The 16,443-nt window shown below is 38.8% G+C and overlaps 1 protein-coding gene across 2 annotated transcripts in view; it reads left to right on the top strand.

Annotated features, from left to right (window-relative positions):
* The window catches only part of LOC126272814 (zinc finger protein 532-like), a 75,052-nt gene that overhangs the window by 24,952 nt on the left and 33,657 nt on the right, over window positions 1–16,443 (top strand). Inside the window, exons 1-2 of one of the 2 annotated variants that reach the window (XM_049976002.1) lie at window positions 1,383–1,606; window positions 11,450–11,530. In XM_049976002.1, the coding sequence (XP_049831959.1) occupies window positions 11,522–11,530 (9 nt within the window). In that variant the 5' untranslated portion in view covers window positions 1,383–1,606; window positions 11,450–11,521. Of the gene's footprint in view, window positions 1–1,382; window positions 1,607–11,449; window positions 11,531–16,443 lie in introns of those variants that run through there. The other variant, XM_049976001.1, reaches the window with a different exon arrangement.

The following is a 16,443-nucleotide window of genomic DNA, read 5'->3' as shown; positions in this document are numbered from 1 at the left end:
AATAACATATACATATATAAAACTTATACAGAGTATGGTAGAATTAGGCGAGCATAAATGGAACCATCCCAGCAATCCCCTAACCATTGAAAACTGTGTTGTCTTGCATTATTAGCTGCTACAGGTAGAAGACGTGCTTTCTTGGTGCTGCACCTTTTAACGATTTTCACTGAGATAAACTGGCGCTGCAGTGATCTTCTTCAGTACGCCAATGTAGAAGTGTACACAGAATCAGTCAAGTGAAAAAGTGTGTGCAATACGTACGTTGCTTTATTTATGAAATCCGACTTCGAAATTTTGCATTGTGTGAAACTTCCTGTACAAGAACTGTGTACCGATCTGAAATTCTAGATTCGCTTATTTTGCTGAACGCGTCGCTTCTGCATAATCTTTCATTGATTGTATTAGTACCCGTTTGTATTGTGGCATATCCCGAAATTTCGAACATTCGGGAATGCCGCAATAATCTCGTACTGTTCTCGTCAGTTATAGGCTTGAACTTAATTGCGCTCTTCTAAAATTTGAGAACACTAGGACTATCCTCGCAGTCTCTGGTTTCATTGCATAATTACGTGGGAAATAGATTATTTTTGAAAATTTTTGGACACTTACAAAACTATATTTTCGTAAGTTACTGGTACGAGTGTTTTGCATACGTGATTTATTTCGTAGCAGATCTGCGTTTGTGGTTCACAGTTCTGCCAAGAATACATCACCGCTGAATTTCATTGTGTATCATTGCAAATAAACGTGCGTTTTTGAGATTTTTCGAAGCTACCACTGTCATTTGCGTAAACCACGAGCAATTTTTAGTTAATAGGCGTTTGTCATTTAATTACTGTACCAGATATTCTAATATCTTGTGTTACATCTTGTTTTCGCTTAATGAGGAGTAGCCCTGTATATTACCTGCATCATTGTAAATAACCCTTTATTCGAGTTTGCAAAAATCTATAATTAACCCCAAAACATTTTAGGAAACTAGTAATCTTTAACACAAGTTTTTTTATTGCCTTAATAGACATCACATTTTGTGTGTTTGCCTTAATTCTCGTAGGAATTAGCAACATTTTAGCTCAACAGATTGAAGGATAATCAATGGGCTCAGTGCTGTTTTTTGGGGGATGCGTACCCCTAAACTTTTTCATCGATAAAGTAGTTTTTTTGTGATGAGAACTTGGAAGAGTGCCAAAGATTTATTTCACGGTCGTAAATTTATTTCATTTTTTCGTGTTGGTAATTGCAATAGGAACGATACCAGTGCAGTTTCTGGTGGTAAAAGCGATGACATTGACTGACTGAAGCATTTCGAAGCTGTAACAACCGTTCTCGACTACTGAATCGCTGGCAGCCAGTTCGACAAGTATGTAGTGCCCTCACCCGCTAATAGTGAGCGATGATAGTGCTAAACGGATAAGCGTACGCTCAAACGCCGAGCTACCGATAGGTGTCTCGACGGTCCCGCTACCATGATCCTTCTCAATTCATTGCCATCTTTGTTTTGTTGTTCTTTATTCGTTTGTGTTTGCTGTTCCGTTCTTGTCGGTTGAGCGAAGTTTTACAGTGTGTCCTGTCTTTCTTTGTAGCTTGTAAGTTAAGTTCGGAGGTGAGAGATGAGCAGAAAACTAAAAAACTATTTTACTTGTTCTCCTGCTATAGTAAAGTCAACTGAAGAGTCTGATACCTCTTTTTATTTCGTTTATAGTGATATGTTGATGACGTCATGGCTAAAAGCAGACGGGTGGTATCCTATGCTTCATTTATAAGTAATTTTCGCTGCATTATATCCAATGTCGGAGTACCCTCAAACTTTATTATTAGAAAAAAAGCACTGAGTGGGCTTAATGTAAAGTTTTTTTTTTTTCACTGCCTTGTAATACATGGCACCAGCCAAAATGCAGCCTCACTGTGAACGCTGTCCTTGAACACAGGATGAATTGGTTGATGTTTATAAGCAGCTGGAAATCGCCTGGCTGCTGTCAAACAATTGGCAGCTGCTACGAATCGGTGTGTTGGAAGAACTCCTCAGAGTCTTGTGCCTGTGACACCAGTATCAGAGGTACCCCAAGATCTATCCTCTCCTGTGGATCCTGCTTCCCCTCCAGAAAGTACAGGATCTGTCATTACTTGTCCACTTTACTGTGAGTGGTGTGTCAATGGTAGATCTAGGCATCCTGTACAGGGTGGACAGGGACCAGGGAGTACTCAAGGTGTTGTACTGATCTCTCTAACCAACAAGTTTGTGTCTCTCTCTCTCTCTCTCTCTCTCTCTCTCTCTCTCTCTCTCTCTCTCTCTCTCTCTCTCTTTCTTTCTCACACTGAAGCTGAAACTTAGCCAGTGGGCTGTTTGGGGGAAACCTATTTTGTCCAGTGTCAAGAGGAGGCAAATGCAAAAAGGTAGTGTCTATTAATTGTCAGCATTTTAAATGTATGGCAAATTATGGTACCCCTTAGGGAAATGGTAGCAGGGAATAGAAAAGGACACCAGGTGTACTCAGTGTGTATGCCTGGAGGCCTCATTCAACATGTTGAAGATACTATATTCCAGCAGACGTTGAGGGAACAGGGTGCAACTAACTGCAGATTGTGGCATACGTTGGGACAAATCATGCCTGTTGTTTGTACTCCAGGTCATACTTGAATCATTCCAGCAACTAGTAGAGAAGGTTGCTTGGGGAATTCAATGAAGCTCACAATTTGCAGCATTGTCCCCAGAACTAATTATGGCCCTTTGGTTTCCCTGGACTGAATCAGAGATTCTGGAGGTTCTGTGACAAGGTAGGCTGCAACTTCCTGGACTTGGGCCATAGGGTTGCAAACTGTAGGGTCCCCTGTAGATGGGTCAGGTGCACACTACACATCAGAGGCTGCTACTGAGGTAGCTGCCTTTGTATGAGGTGCATGGCTTTTTATGTTTAACAACTCTCCATCCAATCCAGATAACGATAGCTGTAGGAAACCTGGAAGTATCAGCGTAAGATCGAAAGAATGAGATTTTTGGGGAGAATTTTAGTGTACATCAAAAGGATATGCAAATGAGAAATGGAAGTAGTGTATTTGTCAAACTCAAACCCACAGAGATGGAAACTGAAGCTGCATGTGAGGTCGTCTGAGCACAACTCAGTATCAGGTCTGGGCATAAAATGATAACTGGATCCTTCTATCGCCCACCAGACTCATTTCCTGATGTAACCGAATACTTTAGAGAAGGCCTCAGTTCACTTGTAAGTAAGTAAAATTACAGTTTTGTTACTTGAGGGCATGATATGACATCTTGTGAAACAGTACTAAATGCCTTTCCTAAAAACTACCTAGAACAGATAGTTAGGAATCCCACTCTAGATCAAAACATATTGGCTCTAATGCAGCAAACAGACCAGACCTCTCCGAGAATGAGCACATTGAAATTGGTATCAGTGACCATGTGGTTGTGGCAACGGTGATCGCCAAAGTACAAAGGACAACTAAAACAAGCAGAAAGATATATATGTTCAGTAATTTAGATAAAAAATCAGCAGTGCTGTATCTCAATGAGGAACCTGAAACTTTCAGCACAGGGCAGGAGCATTTAGATGAACTAGGACTCAAGTTTAAAAGAATAGCTGACCACGCACTGGATGGATAAGTACCCAGCAGAACAGTCAATAATGGAGGGAACCTTCTTGGTATATCGTCTTTGTGAAGAAACTTATAAAGAAACAAAGAGTACTTCATAATAGATTTAAAATAAAGTGTAGGGTCATATATAAGAGAGATGCTGAGTGAAATGAGTTTGACTATCAAGAGAGCAATGTGTGATGCCTTCGATGACTACCATAGCAAAAGAGAGTCAAATGATCTTTCTCAGAACTCAAAGAAATTCTGGTCATGTGTAAAGGCTGTTAGTGGCACCAAAATTTGTGTCCAGTACCTAGTGAATGGGACAGGAACTGAAATTGAAGGTAGCAAAACAAAAGCTGTGAAGTGCTTAACTCCATTTTCAAATGTTGCTTCACAAAGGAAATCCCAGGAGAATTGCGCCAATTGAATCCAGTTTACCACTGAAAGATGAATGAAATAGGTATTAGTGTCAGTGGTGTAGAGAAACAGCTGAAATCATTAAAACTGAACAAAGCTCCAGGGCCCAATGAAATTCCTGTCAGATCCAGTACTGAATTTGTGGCTCAGTTAAACCCTTTTCTAACTACAACCTAATGTAGAGCCATTGAACATAAAATCGTGCCCAGTTCTTGGAAAAAGGCAGAGGCCACATTCGTCTACAAGAAGGATAGTAGAAGTCATCCACAAAACTACTGTCCAATATCCTTGACATTGATTTGTTGTAGGATCTTTGTACATATTCTGAGCTCAGACGTAATGAGATGTCTTCAACAGAATGACCTCCTCAATACCAACCAGCATGGGTTCCGAGAACATCAATCATGTAAAACCTAACTTACATTTCTTGCCAGCTGCTGTGGCCGAGCAGTTCTAGGCGCTTCAGTCCAGAACCACACTGCTGCCACGGCCACAGGTTCAAATCCTGCCTCGGGCATGGATGTGTCTGATGTCCTTCAGTTAGTTAGGTTTAAGTAGTTCTAAGTCTAGGGGACTGATGACCTCAGATGTTAAGTCCCATAGTGCTTAGTCATTTGAACCATCATGTGCATTTCTCCCACATGACGTTGGATCAAGGCAATCAGATAGATGCAGAATTTATCGATTACCAAAGAGCATTTGACTCAGTAGCACATCTAAACTTATTGTCAAAAGCTCAATCATATGGGGTATCGAGTGAAATTTGTGACTGGATTGAAGACTTTTTGGTCGGGAGAACACAGCTGTTATCTTGGATAGCGAGTCCCTCATGTGTAGAAATAACTTCAGATGTACCCCAGGGAAGTATGTTGGGACCCTTTCTGTTCATGCTGTATATTAATGACCTTGCAGGCAATATCAACAGTAAAATCAGGATTTTTGCAGATGATTTAGTTATCTGTAATGACGTAATATATGAAAGAAGGTGCATAAATATTCAGTCACATCTTGATAAGATTTCAAAGTGGTGCAAAAGATTGGCAACTTGCTTTAAATGTTCAGAAATGTAAAATTGTGCACTTCACAAAATGAAGAACCATAGTATCCCGTGACTAATCGGCTGTCTCATACAAATACCTGGGTGTAACACTGTGTGGGAATATGAAATGGGATGATCACATAGACAGAGTTGGTAGAATATTGGAAAAATGCAATCATTCTACAAAAGAGATTGCTTACAAATCACTTGTTTGACCCATCCTAGAATATTGCTCAAGTATGCGGGACCCATACCAAATAGGTCTAACGGGAGATACTGAACATAGACAGAGAAAAGCAGCATGGGCACAGGTTTGTTTAACCAGTGGGAGAGTGTCACAGACATACTGAAGGAACTAAACTGAATGACTCGTGAAGATAGAGAGAAACTATTCCAAGAAAGTCTATTAACAAAGTTTAAAGAACCGGCTTTAAAGGGTGACTTTAGGAATGTACTGCTATCCCCTATGTATTGCTCACATGAGGACCACAAGGAGAATAATTATTGCATGCACAGAGGCTTCAAACAACCATTCTTCCTGTGCTCCAAACGTGAATGGAACAGGAAGAAACCCTAATAACTGGTACAATGGGACATAACACTTTGCCTTGGTTTGCAGGGTATAGATGTAGATAACCCTGGTCAGGATGGCCTGAGAGATTATAAACCCCACTCGTGCCAAATGCGAGTCAAGTGCATTAACATTGGTCTCGCCACCACATCTGGTATTTGATTTGGAAAAAAAAGAAGATTATAACATGCACAAGAAATATAATCAGTGGTATAACTAGAACATGAAACTTCTGTTACATTGGTCTTCGGGGGTGGGGGTGGGGGATGGGAGGAGGGGGAGGGGGGGATGTAAACCAAATAACACATTGTATAATGTTGCTGAAAAGTATAAACACAGAAATATCTGCCAACACTGTATCTATCACCGCTGATCTTGCAGAAGATCCCATTCTTAGAAAGGGTAGTGCACTGCTTCTGTAACAGAGAAAACAGGAAACCTGTAGCAGATGTACTCTTGTGCAAAGACACACACAACATAGTTGGTACATTTGTTAACAGTTCAAAAAGTTCTCAACAATAAATGAGAGCCTAGTATTACTGTAATCTTACATATCAGAGAAGGAAAGTTGCTACTCACCATTAGCGGAGATGCTGAGTCGCGATAGGCACAACAAAAAGATTCACGCAATTTTTGTTGTGCCTATCGCGACTCAGCATCTCCGCTATATGGTGAGTAGCAACTTTCCTTCTCTGGTATTGGTACAATCAATCCTGGATTTTCCATTGTTTGATTGTAAGCCAACATATTCATTTACACAGTAGAAACACTTCTTAACAAGAAATTATTTTAAAACCTCTCCAAAAGGTGTTTCCTTTTCTAACCTCTTTATATATGTTGACAGTGCCTTATAAAAATGACACCAAAGTAGTCCAAATGTCTTTGGGTACAAGTTGTCTCAGCTCATTCTGCATGGAGAGATCCACAGTTGTGAGTCTTATAGCTATGGTATTCACTATTAGTTTTCAGCTTCCAAGATTAGCCCTTGGTAACAACACAGATTTCTATATGTATGCTGTAAGCACACACAGCTTTTTAAATGGGTGCTTGAGTGAGCACTTATAGAGCCATGTAACCACACTGGGATAGCCCTTTTCTGTAATGTAAAAAAATTCATTTACTAGTCTTTTAGTTTTACCCCAAGATACCATTCCATAAGCTACAATGGGCTAGAAGTAAAGAAAATAAGCCAGTGTAGCACCTTCTGTGGAGTAAACTTTGGACTTGATACTCAGAGTGAAATTTACAGAGTATGGGGAGAGTTTTGTTACATGGTCTTCCCAGGTTAAGTTTTGATCAACATACATTCTAAAAGTTTTGTGCATTGTACCGTTTCTAACTCATTTCTGTCCACTACCAGCTGGGGATCTCAGTTTTGATACATTTTGTTCTAGTGGAAATTAATTTCTTTTGTTCTCATTAAGGGTCAGTCCATTGTCATTAAACTGTGCAAGGATTTTTCCTCATTACTAGATTGGCATTCTGTTTGTAAAAGGGTGAATGGCCCTCAGATCGTAATGCACAAATTTTAATACTAAAAGGTTTTGTACTCAAACAAATGTCATATTTAATTACAAACTATGTAAGAAAGTTAATCCAGCAGCAATAGAGAGTTTTTTAAACTTTGTCAAGGAACAAGAGTGGTAGGATGTTTATAGTGCCGATAAGAATGTTAATCCAGCAGCAATAGAGTTTTTTAAGCTGTGTCAAGGAACAAGAATGGTACGATGTTTATAGTGTCGATAATAGATAATAAATATAATGCTTTCCTTAACACATTTCTCTGCTCTTTGAGAGTTGCTTTCCATTAGAACATTCTAAACTGGGTACTAGCAGTAGCAGGCAGCCAGGGTGGCTGACAAGTGGGATAAGGATATCACGTAGAACAAAGCGGGAATTATATCAAAATGTTAGAAGCAGTCGCAATCAAGCTACAGTAGCCCACTACAAACAGTACTGTAAGGTGCTTAAAAATGTTATTAGGAAGGCCAAGAGTATGTGGTATTCAAATAGAATAGCTAATTCAGAGGATAAAATTAAAACCGTATGGTCATTTGTGAAGGAAGTGTCTCGTCAGCAGCACAAGGTAAACGATATAAAGTCAGTTATTGATAAATCAGATATATGTACAGTATTTAACAATCATTTTCTGGGCATTGCTGATGAATTAAATAAAAATTTAGTTGCTACAGCTAATCATGTAACTTTCTTGGCTAAGGCCTTTCCAAGATTGATGTCTGATACAGACAAGGGGGATATTGAATCAATAATTAAATCACTGAAGACTAAGGACTCTCATGGTTATGATGGAGTACCTAGAAGAATATTAAAGTACTGTGCTGTACATGCTGTCCCTGTATTATCCATATTTGTAATTTTTCCTTTAATCGTTCAGGAAACTGACCATTCCTAAAGTACTCAGTAGTAAAGCCACTTTATAAAAAGGGATAATGTAGATAATTTTAGACCTATTTCTATGTCATCAGTGTTTGCTAAAGTTATTGAAAAGGCTGTGTATGCAAGGATAATTGATCATTTTATATTGCACGATTTGCTATCAAATGTACAGTTCGGCTGTAGAAGTCGTTTAACAACTGAAAATGCTATATTCTCTTCTCTGTGTGAGGTACTGGATGGGTTAACCAAAAGGTTTCGAACACTAGGTATATTTTTTGATTTAACTAAGGCGTTTAATTGTGTTGATCACAAAATATTGCTCCAGAAGTGGGACCATTGCGGAATATGGGGAGTGGCAACAGGCAGCAAAAGGTTATTATTCACAATGTTGAGAATGGCTGTGATGTGGGGTCTGATGTGGGGTACGGTGTCAAGTGGGAGGTGCCCTAGGGATCAGTGTCGGGGCCACTCCTGTTCCTTATCTATATAAATGATGTGCCCTATAGTATTACGAGTAACTCTAAAATATTTCTGTTTGCTGATGACACTAGCTTGGTAGTAAAGGATGTTGTGTACAACATTGGTTCGGTTTCAAATAGTGCAGTTCATGACCTAAGTTCATGGCTTGTAGAAAATAAACTAATGCTAAATCATAGTAATACTCAGTTTTTACAGTTTCTAACACACAGTTCAACAAAACCTGACATTTTAATTTCACAGAATGGGCATATGAGCATTGAAGCTGAACAGTTCAAATATCTAGGTGTTAAGATAGATAATAAACTCTCGTGGAATGCCTATGTTCAGGATCTTGTTCAAAGGCTTTATGCTGCCATTTGTACTATTCAAACAGTATCTGAAGTGAGTGATGGTTCGAAGTGAAAATTAGTCTACTTTGCTTATTTTCATTAATGTATGTCATTTGGTATTATACTTTGGGGTAACTCTTCCCATTCTAAAAGGATATTTTTGGCTTAGAAATGGGCGATTTGGGCAATAAGTGGTGTAAGTTCATGAACCTTTTGTCGACCCCCGTTCACGTGTCTGGATATTTTGACATTGGCCTCTCTCTCTCTCTCTCTCTCTCTCTCTCTCTCTCTCTCTCTCTCTCTCTCTCTCTCTCTTACTATTGAGATAGCAAATTGCATGCACATATGGGCTATTAGATACTTATATCTACATTCATGCTATGCAAGCAACATGATGGTGTGCAACACAGAGTACACTATTTTCCCCTTCCCTCTCATATTCACGAATGATTCACATGAAGAAGGACTGTTGATAATCATCTGCATGAAATTTAATTTCTCTGAGTTTCCCCATTGTGGTCTATTTGCAAATCATGTATCAGATGAAGTAATATAACAACAAAAACAATCAATTTTTGACAGCATAATTTAATTGGATGGATAAAAAATCTACTCACCAAGTGGCAGCAGAACACACACATAAAAGGAGGTTGTAATAAGGCAAGCTTTTGGAGCCAGTGGCTTCTTCAGGCAGGAGGGTTGAAGGGGAGGGAAGAGGAGTGAAGGAAAAGGGCTGGAGAAGTCTAGGTGAAGAGGTAGATTTTGGGAAAGTCACCCAGGACTGTGGGTCATGGGAGACTTACTGCATGGGATGAGAAGGTAAGTCTCCCCTGACCCAATGTTCTGGGTGACTTTCCTGAAATCTATCAATGTTGCTAGACCCCTCCAGTCCTTTTCCTTCATTCATCTTCCTTTCCCTTAAACCCTTCAACCCTTCTGGCTGAAGGAGCCACTGGTTCCGAAAGCTTGCCTAATTGAAACCTCCTTTTATGTAAGGGTTTTGCCATCACTTGGTGAGTAAATTTTTATCTATCCAATTAAATCAGATGGAGTAATATGTTGTGTGGCTCTCCCTGTAAAGTGCACTCTTAAAATTTTAAAATAATGTTCTCAGTGATGCACATAGTCGAATGTTCCATCTCTCTCTCTCTCTCTCTCTCTCTCTCTCTCTCTCTCTTAATTAATCATACCTGGTAACAGTTGTAACAGTTCCTTCCAGATGAGCAACTTTCAAGAAATGGTTGAATGAGTCTTTTATAAGCCACTTCTTTTGCAACTGAACTACAGTTCCCTATGGTTCTCCCAGCAAATCTCAATCTGGCACAAATTTTTCCTAGTTTGTTTTATGTGGTCTTTCCATTGTAGACTGCTCTTCACAGTTGCCTAGATATTTTATGGTTGTTATTGTTTCCATTTATTTATGTCCAATAGTGTATTCTGCCTCTTTGTTTGTTGTTACACGTTACACTTATTTACATTGAGGCTCAACTGTTTGTGTCTTCCAGGAGATGTCAGTCCTCTGTAGGTCTCCCTGAATTTGGCTACAATTTTCTGGCTTTTCAACTTTGCAGTTACATGTTCAGCCTTATTTCATCTTTCTGGTGAACATTTTTTACTGAACCATTCTCTCCTGTTGTGATATTCCCTGGCTTTTACAGTGTCATTATTCACCTGTTGTCATTTCTTGATGTAAAATTATGGTGTTATATTCTTACTTTTATTACCCAGGCTAAATCGCTGTAATGCAAAATGCAGAAAACAGGAGCTTGACTAAAATATAAAAGAGGAGATGGAAAAAAATTCCAGTAGGTTCTCAAGCAAAAGAAGGTGCTGTAATGGAAGTCAATGCTTTACAATCTACATCCATATCACTATGCAGAAAATGACAGATGGCATTGTAATAGGGAGTTCAGCCATTCCATTCACATTGGTAGTGAGGGGAGAATGCCTCACTGCATTACTGTAATTATTCTATTCTTGTCTTCATGACACCTATTGGAGTGATATGTAGGAGGCTGCAGTATATTCATAGTTTCCTCATTTAATACTGATTCTTGAAACTGTCATCTGCATTATATGTGACTGAGTCTGTGTGTTCGTTCCATTCGGTTCTTTTACTTACATGCTCATCCTAACAGTAACCTCACTCAATAACAGAGATAAAAGAGACAGATAAAATGTTACTGAAATGTTAGTTCCACACTTAACAAGAACAGTTTCGAGACATACATCTGTGAGCTAGAAGTCTTGCCATAAACGTAACAAGTCCCATATGTCTTTGAAGGACCTAGTATAAGAAACCATCTCAAAGTCGAGATAGGCTCACAGTGATGAAATGGTTAGAGATGGAATTACTTTATTAATCAGTGACTCATACCACACTTCTTACATGTTGTCTACATTATCTACTTATTACCGGATACTATTTCTATATTAATTAAAATTTTTGCCAAATGACATTTGCCATCTTTCACCTATTTATCTTATTCAATTCCGTTCACAGTATTGGCTTCTGTATGTGCAGAGACTTTGACTGTCCCTTATAGCTTGCAAGTTTTTCGCTTAATATCATTTAGCTTATATTATATTTTTAATTTTCTTTTCTTTTTGTTCCAGATTTACGAAGTTTACTTCTCTAGAAACTTTCATTATAACATTTGAAGATATCTGATTGAGGAATGTGTCATTATGTCTGAGGTAAGTAACATTCATACTCCAGTACAGATATGTGAGAACACAGAACAACTAAGACTGAAGATACAGGATGTCATACACAAAGAACACATGTACATTTTATTTCTGAATGAATATTGCATATCTTTGTTGTTGGTGCCTATGATGTAACTGTTATCTCAACATACAAAACTTTTTATCTCAGTATACAAAATTTTAAAAAATGGAGTTCCCAAGAACACAGGATAGTGAAACTGACATCAGCTGAACACAACTGTTATAAAGCTGCAGCACTATACTGTTTGTTCCCAACTTTTAGACAAAAAATGTATAAATGGAAGAGGACCTTAAACCAAGTGTTCTGGGATACATAACCAGTTGTTGGAAATGAATATTTCAGGCAGTATTGGATCTTCAAAGAGCAATGAGTGTGAGGCATATGTTTCTAAACTGCTAACAAACAACTGCCTGCCACATCAACAATGGTGGTTCTATGATATGATCCTGTTGAATTCTCAGATCTTTTTATTAAACTGAAGATAGATTGCAAGCACTCAATTTGTACATAGTTGACTGCTTCTGATGGCAGTGCCTTTGTTTTTCATAAACTAAATTTTCATATGATTAAATTCAGCTCTGATGTAACATAACACAGTATTGGCTACAACATGAAATTGCTAGAAATTATCATCTCTTTCCATATCTTTCTCAGATGAGGCCATGCCACACTCAGATCTGGAATTTCATTCTATTTCGGCCTTAAGTCATTCACAAGTACCCTGTTAAAAAGAGAGTAAGTTATATTATCTCCACAAATAGAAATGTAATGCTGCGAATACATACACGTACACATGCAATAGAAAACAATGTTTTTCTATTCACTTTGGTTCACAAATGCTGTCTTTCTGCTTTGACGGCGTGGTATTTGCGAAGCTATTATATTTTCAAATACAATGACTGTATATATTAGGTTGGTGCAGAAGTTCATAGTGCTATTGTTTTGTGTGTTGGTATTCTGGCTGTTATGAGTTTGTTTATCAGTTGTAATATTTTGTGTGTAGTTCACTGTTGCTATTTAAGTTAACAAGTTGTCATTTGAAGGTAGTGAGTGGAGCTGTGGATGCCAAGTGGAGAAATAAGAATGCTTATGACATATTTCTTTGAGCATAATCCCAATGGGCAGAGCACAGTCATAACATGGCTTTCTCATTTTAAAGAGGATCATTTTGACATTAGTTACTCTCCATGTTCAGGAAGACCTTCTGCGTTTGATGAAGATAGTTTATATGTATTAATCCACAATGATCCACATCAGTGTTCTCGAGAACTGGCAAATTTGATGACTGTGATCATCCCACCATGCATGCACACCACATTTGCATGCAATGGGCAAGGTTCAAAAATCGTGTGTATGGACACTGCATGCTCTAAGCCACAATCACAAAAGTCAGCAGGTGGTCATATGTGCATCTCTGCCTGCTCATCGTCAATTGGCTCATGAACAATGCTGACCATTCCTATTCTGTATCATTACTGGTGATGAGAAATAGTGCCTTTATGTTAACATATGGAAAATAAAGGAATGGTTCAGTCCAAAGGACCAACTCCATGTACAAAGATCTGTGTGCATCCACAAAAGATAATGTTATGCATCTGGTGGAACGACGATGGTGTGGTGTACAGTGAATTGCTTCTCTGAGGTTTTACCGTTACTACTATATTTATTGTTAACAACTGAGATGTCTTACAGATGCGTGTAAGAACAATGAGCAGGAAGACTGTGTAAAGCAATGCTACTCCACAATAATGCCCACCTGCATTATGCTAGACTGTCAAAAATCATTATAAACAAGTTAGGTTGGGAAGTTTTTCCACACCAGCCTTGTTGATTTGATCTTGCACCCTCCGATTTTCAACTTTTCTGCTCTCTATCAACCATCCTTTTAGGATTTCCTTTCCAGATGAAAATGCACTCTGAACATGGCTGTATGAGTTCTTCGCCTCAAAACTACATTGTTTCTACAATCATGGAATTGAAAAGTAACCAGCATTGACAGTTGTTAATAGTGAAGAAGAATATATTATTGAAGGTTAAAGTCTGATGTGTATATTAAACATATGGAAAAATGCTACGGACATATGCACCAACCTAATATATGTATGTAGTTGAAGAAAGTTAAAAACTAAGATGAAATAAAGTTTTATGGAAAATATAGTAAATATTAAAATTTATGATGAGGTGAGATTAAATTTTAAGTTTTAAATTTCCTTTTATTGTGTAGATCATTTCTGATTGGTGCTTAACTGAATGTGGCTGATGCTATGAAGTAACTTTTTGTTCTGAAGATCTGTTTACTCATTAAGCAGTGTGTCAGGTTAACTTTTTAAATGACTGATACTTTCAATTTCTTCTGAGATATTTATTTGCTTCTCTTCCTTGGTATAATGCTAAGTCAATAAATAAATGGAAAATGCCACCTTCTTTTAATAAATTCATTGCTGTGATACCAGCTATGAAGAAAATGTATGTTAATTAGTAAGTTACTTGTTCCATAGAACACACCCACAATAAACTTTATGTGGAATGTGTCAACAGAACAAAGGAATGTGTCAACAGAACAAACATAGAACACGTAAACTGATCAGCCAGAACTTATGACCACTGACCTACTATCGATATAAACCCATCCAGGCAATAGTAGCATCACCTGGCAAGGATTGACTGCTAGTCAAACACACGCATAGTGCATGTAGTATCAGTGAGTGTGCTATCTGTGTGTAGAATGGGGTAGGCGCACAATCTATCTAAGTTTGAGGAAGGGCAGATTGTGATGGCCTGGAGGCTCGACACAAATATTTCAGAAACTGCATGACTTGTCGGATGTTTGAGGCATGCTGTGGTGAGTGTCTTCAACATGTGGTGAAACCACGTCCAAACTTCGGGGGGTAGGGTGGCCACCCTTCATTGCAGATGTTGGACGTTGAAGGCCAGGTAGACTGGTAAAACAGAACAAGCTGCTAACTGTGGCAGAACTAACATCAGATCTTAATGCTGGACGGAGTACAAGTGTGTCTGAACACACAGTGCACCGAAGATCCTAACAGTGGGCCTGTGCAGCTGATGACCCATGCATGTACCATTGAAAACATCACAACATTGTCAACTAAGAGTAAAAATGGGCATGTGACCATCGGCTACTGAAATTTTCATTCTTGATCGTTTATTAATCCACAGTCTGCCTCACATTACTAACAATGTGACTTGTATTTGAAGTTGAGTAAACATTTCTCTTGACCGCCAGTGTGTCTCTGGGCCCATCGATCCATCACTCCACCACTTACGTTAACAAGTATTGTCTGCACTCCACAGTTAACATACCTTGGCATCAAGTAGTTTGCAGTTCATAAAGTCAAAGTGAAAAATCATTTTAGAAAATGGAATTGGGTGCTTGTGAAGTAGATCAATTTTCACTGAGTGCCTTCTGCGCTCCACAGAGTAATGTCCACAGCAGGATCTTCAAGCCTGTGACACTGTTTGATGGTAGGGATGGAGCAATAGTGCCTACAGTTGTCATCCATGGATGAAGATTACGACACGACTACTGCAGGAGTGCAGTTTCATCAATACATGGTGGGGATAAGTGGGGTAGTGAGGAGCTGGAAAAGTGGTATGTTTAAAAGTGTTTTTTTTTTTTAATTTTTTTTATTTGTCTTTATGTAATTGATAAGAGGTAATCATGTCATTTTCAGTAGCACAGGGAGCAGAGTTTTCAATACTGTTAGGGGCTAGCACAGTGAAGTGCTGAGAATTTTAAGAGACAAAGTAGATCAGTGTTGAGCAAGCAATGCAAAGCGGTCTTACAGAGCAGAAGCACTTGATGCTGAGGTGAAGGAAATAGCTTATCTCAAAACTTCTGAGTGCAGAGAGAAGTTGCAGAGAGAGCATGATACCTAGCAATATCTGGTTGATCGAAAACAGGTCTTGGGATGTGAGGAACATGTTGATTATGAGTCGGATGTAAAGAAGGGAAAGTGAGGAGGGAGAAGGAGGAAGTTGAAAGGTGAAGGAGCAGGCTTCTGGATAGTATACCTTTTCCTGCAGGACAGCCTACTAACGCTGGTGTAGTGAAACCTGTTGATCCTGTGAAGAGTAACGTAGAATGTTGTGAAAAGGTGGACGATCGTTTGAGTGTGAACACTAAAATAATTGTATAGTATGTAGTAATACAAATAATTGAGAAGTTACATGTGGCGCAGAGTAATGATGTAGTTGAAATTAAGGAGAGTAAGTAAGGAGTACCAGCTCTAATACCAAGTGGAATTGTGGAGTCTCGGGTAGTGGGAATGAGTGTGGGATGCAGTGCTGAGTGCAGCAAAAGACTACAGATGATGATATTATTTTAATAGATACTACAGGGCATGGGCAAAAAATTGTTGATAGTTGTGTTGCAGATGTTGTGGCAGAAATGATACTGGCACATAGATTTCCTCACAAGAAGGGTGAATAGAGGAAAAGGAAGAGGAGACGAGTTTGTAGAGCGAATGATCAATTCGAAAGGGCTTAATCTGTTGCAGAAGGTATGCCAGAGTTCAAAATGTAGCATGAGCACAAGTGCTGCATCACAATCTTGCAGGAAGAGGAGATGAGTTTGTAGAGCGAATGATCAATTCGAAAGAGCTTAATCAGTTGCAGAAGGTATGCCAGAGTTCAAAATGTAGCATGAACACAAGTGCTGCATCACAAGCTTGCAGGGCAAGTGGCTGAAGTGTACAGTGAGCCGTTTACAGCACAGACAAAGACAGATATGCACAGTGGGTATGAAGTGGGTGATGTGTACAACATGAGTGTGAAATTAAACATTCTGACTAAATATCATGTCAAAGTTAACCTTTGAAAATAATCAGTACTTGAAAATATAATGTAATTGGATAGGTAA

This window comes from Schistocerca gregaria, chromosome 5, assembly GCF_023897955.1.
Source record: "Schistocerca gregaria isolate iqSchGreg1 chromosome 5, iqSchGreg1.2, whole genome shotgun sequence".
In the NCBI taxonomy this organism is placed as follows: domain Eukaryota; kingdom Metazoa; phylum Arthropoda; class Insecta; order Orthoptera; family Acrididae; genus Schistocerca; species Schistocerca gregaria.
The sequence above is the reverse complement of the archived record's forward strand: the minus strand, read 5'-3'. Positions and strand labels throughout refer to the sequence as shown.